The 6,128-nt window shown below is 40.1% G+C and overlaps 2 protein-coding genes across 2 annotated transcripts in view; one reads left to right on the plus strand and one right to left on the minus strand.

Moving 5' to 3' along the window:
- The window catches only part of LOC118343153 (cyclic GMP-AMP synthase), a 16,746-nt gene that overhangs the window by 5,440 nt on the left and 5,178 nt on the right, over positions 1–6,128 (plus strand). The gene's annotated exons all lie outside the window — the stretch shown is intronic.
- On the minus strand, positions 1,237–5,729 carry LOC118342946 (elongation factor 1-alpha-like). The gene is made up of 4 exons (XM_035681642.1): positions 5,560–5,729; positions 3,573–3,829; positions 2,469–2,703; positions 1,237–1,613 (listed from the first exon to the last, which is right to left on the minus strand). Exons 1-4 carry the CDS (start codon positions 5,708–5,710, stop codon positions 1,489–1,491), a joined length of 768 nt encoding a protein of 255 aa, XP_035537535.1. The 5' UTR covers positions 5,711–5,729; the 3' UTR covers positions 1,237–1,488.

Raw genomic sequence — 6,128 nt, forward strand, 5'->3', positions numbered from 1 at the left:
ACCTCAGCGGCCTCCTTCTCGAACTTCTCGATGGTCCTCTTGTCGATGCCTCCGCACTTGTAGATCAGGTGGCCGGTGGTGGTGGACTTGCCGGAGTCGACATGGCCAATGACCACGATGTTGATGTGGATCTTTTCCTTTCCCATTTTGATTGACTGGTTTTTAATGACGGGGAGAATGGTTATGTAGACTTCTGAATTAAACAGGTTTAAATTTGTGTATAGGTGTAGGTGAGCACAGTGGGACCACCATAGGAGTCAAACTGTTATTTAAAACCAGTTTACTGTTGCTAGCTAATGTTAGGGACAGTTTTATCAACTTTATGTTTTACTCAAAAGTGGCAACCACACTTTACAAATAACAAGTCCTGTATTCAAAGTTTTACTAAAAGTATATAATTGGAAGTATAAATTACCATAAAATGAGTCAAGACAGTTACCTTAAGAGTACACTTGAGTTAATGTACTCGAGTAAGTGTACTTTGTTACTTCCACCATTGCACAATACACATTTAAGCTATGTAATTTAAATATGTTCGACAATAGAATAGCTCTGCTTTAATAAAATAAAACCTACATCAGGGCTTTATTTTGATGTTTTTGGCTGCTAACTGGCACCACAAACAGGAAGAAACCATTACAGCCTGTAGACTGTACAAACCCTTTACCGAGTATTAACTAAACCATTACAAATAATCTCAAAAGATACTAGTTCATTCCAACTATAAACTATAAGGAACTATCAGTGTGTTACCTTAATCAAAGTTTATTTGATTTAAATACATTCCTTGTAGAAACTTCAGTTTAAAAGAATAAAATCTGTTTATAAGTCAAATTTGAAGATATGACAGTGTTTTAACTCACCTGGTTGAAAAGGTTAATGGAGGTGGCCGATGTCTGTCGTCTCCTGCTCCGTCTGTACCTTCACCTCCCAAAAAAGTAACGACGCCTTCTTCTCCTCCTTCTCCTGATTCTTTGTGATAGGTTTTTGTTGCACAATTCCTCCCACTAATAATTATACCGTAACCATAACATGCATACACAGTTCAACTAGTTCAACCAGTCTGTTCTTGTTTGTTATATTTTTACACACCTTAACTTGTCTGCCTCACCTTTTCGTACAAACATGTACTCCTTCATCATTTTTGGATTTACAGAAGAAATGAGAAACCAATCAACCGATTATAACTGAAACATGCAAATCAATAAATACTTGTAATAAAACACAAAAGAAACATTTTCATTTGGCAATGTTTAAGATTTTTATTGTTTTGGTTTCAACTTAATCATGATCATAGTTTCCCCTAAAAGGCACAAGCCTTCCTTTCCTGCGGAAACTTTTCCGATGGGTTTTAATCAGCATAAGCCAGTCCTTGAGTAGAGAGCTCTGCCTCAGAGAAGATGGCGTTGGGTGACAGGGAAGAAGAAGGGATGGGGCGGCCCGCTGCTGCTGAGATGCAACTTTTTGTTGGACGTCCTGCATGAGAATTCATTTCTTCTTCTCGGCCTTCTGTGCAGACTTGGTGACCTTTCCACCAGAGGCGACCTTCTTATCGACAGACTTGATGACACCGACGGCCACGGTCTGCCTCATGTCACGGACGGCAAAGCGACCTGGGAGGAAGAGACGAGACGAGAAAAGAGAGAGTTGACGAGAGGCTTAAAAGATTTAGTATTTGACGAGACATCCTCTGTGTTTAAGGTGCAAGTGGTGGGAGGTGAATGTACAGTGCACGTTATACTACAGATAAGTACTTTAAATTGATGGAGCTCAACAAATACCAGTAGATAAGTAAGAAGTAAAACAGTTAGACTAGCATTGTAAGTTAATTTTATGCTCTAAACATTTTAAACATAATTAAAAATGAGTCAAAATAAAACAAAGTTATTTACATTCTCGATCATGATTTGTTTGAAGTTGAGATTAGGAACTGTAAATCCATCTGTCCCTGTACTAGGGATGGTTTTAAATGGTTTCCTTAATCAATCTTCAACCATGTTAATCAATAATAATTGGCTAATCATTAAAAGTTTTCCTCAATTAAATTGTTATTGACGTAAAATATATTAAATACACACCAGAAATGTATTTGAATCTAAAATTAGTTCTTTATAAAGTTGTTAAGGCAAACATATTAGCAAAATAAATGATCACACATCCAGTAGACATTATAGGGCACAATATTCCTTTTAACTCTCTCCACCATCTCCAGAGGGGAATATCTGGCTCTTTAGCTGCTAATTGGTCCACTATGTTCACCAGTTGGTCGCTAAATGTGTGTGTGTGTCTGCGGTAGACATTTTTTGACTTTGTCCCAGCAGGAAATGGATTTAATTATTTAATAATGGCTCGGTTCCATTTCAGTATCCCAGCAATACGCCTGCTATCACAGGTTTGCCATGAAAAGAGTCTATAAAGCCAAACAAATTCTTGTATTAACAAAATGGGCAGACAGCGTTTTCACTCACCCAGTGGGGGATACTGGGAAAAGCTCTCAACACACATGGGTTTTCCAGGCACCATGGTGATGATGGCGGCGTCTCCGGACTTGAGAGCCTTGGGGTTGTCCTCAAGCTTCTTGCCGGAACGACGGTCGATCTTTTCCTTCAGCTCGCTGAACTTGCAGGCGATGTGAGCAGTGTGGCAGTCCAGAACGGGGGCGTAACCCTGGGAGATCTGGCCGGGGTGGTTGAGGATGATGACCTGCAGAGGGACAGTTCAAACGTCTAAGATCATCTAAGGAAGCTGACTGGTTGGTGCTGGAGTTTTCTTTATCTAACTGTATGTTAAATAGTGTTGGTCAATGGTTGTTCTGTTGTGTAATAACGACTGTTTTCATTCACAATGGTCCTTAAACTTTAAGGTCCCCTGTGTAGGATTTAGTGGCATCTAGTAGTAAAGTTTCAGATTGCAACTAACTGAACACTGCTCGCGTCTGTGGGGCTATGGTGGCCGTGAAACTTGGGAAAAACACGAAAGACCTAATCTACAGCCGGTGATTGGTTTGCCCTTTCTGAACTACTGTAGAAACATGGCTGGTTTAACATTGTGGACAGGAAGGCGACCCCAGCGTCTGTAGGTAAAAATAACTCATTCTAAGGGAACAAAAACACAATAATTCCTATTTTCAGGTGATTATACACTAATGAAAACATACATATCAATATTGTATTCTATTTCTGCGGATGAATAGTGACAGGCGTCCAACAAAAGACAGTTTTCTCAACATAACAAGAACGTTTTTCAAGTTGCCTGTGAAATAGCAGCTGGGCCAGTCTTCTTCTTAAATGACTGATTTATCCACAGTGCCTGGAGCGCATTGGACAACTAAGAGTCTTTATCTCTTTATAAATTAAACCATTAAAGAAAACAAGCTTTGTTAACTTGAGATAACAAGATAATTAACTTATGATCTCAAGATAAGTGCATTAAAAAAGAATTGCGACCGTTCTCAGCTTTCCTTCAGAAAAGCTTCTGTAAAAACCAAGAAGAAGCCAAGACAAGTTCTTCCTATTTGCTTTTTCCTTCTTTTTAATCTCTATTTCCTCTTTTTGTATTTTGCTCAAACTCACCTGGGCGGTGAAATTATCAGCAGCCATGGGAGGGTCGTTCTTGCTGTCGCCAGCCACGTTTCCACGACGGATTTCCTTGACGGACACGTTCTTGATGTTGAAGCCGACGTTGTCGCCGGGGAGAGCTTCGGTCAGAGACTCGTGGTGCATCTCCACAGACTTCACCTCAGTGGTCAGGTTGGGGGGAGCGAAGGTGACGACCATACCGGGCTTCAGGACACCGGTCTCAACACGACCGACAGGTACAGTTCCAATACCTGAGAGACAACAGGAAGCAATATGGTTGTTGCTTCAGTTCGCTTCAAAATAAAAGAACTTGCAAATGTTATTTCTCATATACTTACAGTATTTATATATGTATGTGTGTGCGTGTGTGTGTGTGTTTATAGATAAATGGTTATTTTTTATCTTATTTATTTGTTATCTATCACAATTTTTTTTATTATCTATTGTACCTGCTTGGGTAACGGGCGTAGGTAGGCGGTAAATCAGTTTGTTTGCTAGTATTTGTTTTGTTTTTGCTTACACTTCTTACTCTTTCTCTTACTTTTGTGGACACTAATAGTTGGGTTGTTGGATTTAGTATTCATGGGGAAAAACTCACAGGCTCTGAGCACATGAACATTTTGTTTATTGTTCTTTTAACCTGTGAAAAACAAGAACCCAAATGACAGCCTGTAGGAGCTGTAAAGTCCCAATATCTTGTCAGTGTTTCTCTAAAGCCTTCTTCTGAATTTGATCCTTTATGGTTTCACAGTGTTACAGTTACAGACTGTACTGACTGTATTCATACCTGTCAGGTAGTTGTGGTTTGCTGTAGTGGTGGACAGTTCCACACTGGCCTGTCTGAACTAGTCGACAAACTGTTTGGATTCACTCCCAGAATTTGTTCTTTAGCAGATATCAGAGGTGACTACATATGAAGCATCAATCCAATTTCACTACAAGCTGCTGTTACTGATGTTGGTGCAACTTTTGAGATTTCAGGTGAGCAACTTGACTCTTTGTGTCGTTTAGATATTTTGTGACAGGTCAAAGTTTTGTTTTACGTGTCTTTAGATGTTAATTTGCATATATTTAAAAAGGGAAAGGTAGAAGGGAAAGGTTTGTCATTGCCATCGTGTTTTGTTTTATTTTCATAGGTAATATTAACCCCATTTTCCTGCACATAAATGTGATCACTATCAGAGCATCAATGCTCGGATTATATTTGGCAACTTTGATATAGGAGTGGGAGGACTGGCTCGACCGGAGAACTGCGGTGAGCCTGAAAGTAATGATATGAAGCAAGAGGAGTGCTTCCTGTTGTGTCACAGGCTGCATCAGCGATGTTTTAAAAAACATTTGTTTGCCCTTGAAGCATTAATTCATGATCACCGTGTGCAAGAGGAAGGCGCCTTCTACATTTTACAGTAAGACTGCTATTACATTTCTCAGCAATTTTATTCATTACATAGAGAATTACACTGGCTGTTTTAGTGGAAAAGCAGGAATAGACACCAGACGGGACTTGGATTTATTTCCCATTTGCTCACCGGCTGTAAATAAAGCGTTCAGCTGGATGAACTAGAGAAGGGTTGCTGATTTGTTTATTATGGCGACTGTACAAGTTGTATTTTCTAGCTCTTTTTCGTTGCACTGTGAGGGGAAACAATTTACTTGCAGACTGAACTTCTCCCTAAATAATGAAAATCAGCTGTTTTTTGGTTTTATTATCAACCTGATGTGATTTTCTTTACCTTGTGCTGCTGTGACCTTTACATTCATCTGATGGCGTTTAATTCACTTGTGCTGTGTCGGAAGTGATATGGAAATGTTACTCAGTCCGACGTGATAAGATTACTTGGCCGTTTCTTCAGATCTGCTGTTAGTTTTCTTAGACTAGTAAAATATCAGTTTGTATAAAGCCCATTTCCACTGACATTAAGTTGATTCCTTTTCGCTTTTTAAATCAACTTTTGAGGTGGCATGACTTGACACTCCTTACCGCCAATTTTGTAGACGTCCTGCAGGGGCAGACGCAGGGCTTTGTCAGTGGGGCGGGTGGGGGGCAGGATGGAGTCCAGAGCCTCCAGTAGGGTAACGCCGTTTGCGCTGCCTTCCTTACGCTCGATCTTCCAGCCCTTGAACCAGGTCATCTAAAATGGTGAATGCGAAGACAGAGACAGAGAGAGAGGACAGGAAAAGAGGAGGTATAAGAGAAAGTAAAATGATTAAATGTACAGTTTGTAATTTCTGACGCAGCTTGGTGATGTTGTGAAATAGCGTAAATTCTCCCGGTTAGTATTCCTTCAGTGTTCAGTGTTCAGGAGGTTTTTTCACAGCGCCGAATTATCCGCAGAGGTCTCCTCCTCTCCAAAATAAATGGACCCGGTGATTAAATCCGATAGAAACACTGAATAAAGCAGTTTCACCTTAAAAATCAGTGTTTCTCAGATGCTGTTTGGCAGATAAAAGACGTCCCGGAGGAGCTGCTGCTAACGTTAGCTCAGCTTGTTTCTCTGATAACTTAAGATCCAGACGTCCGATGACTAAAATCCTTCATCCGGTTCAAAT

This window comes from Morone saxatilis, unplaced genomic scaffold (assembly GCF_004916995.1).
Source record: "Morone saxatilis isolate NCDOM2014 unplaced genomic scaffold, NCSU_SB_2.0 Contig9, whole genome shotgun sequence".
In the NCBI taxonomy this organism is placed as follows: domain Eukaryota; kingdom Metazoa; phylum Chordata; class Actinopteri; family Moronidae; genus Morone; species Morone saxatilis.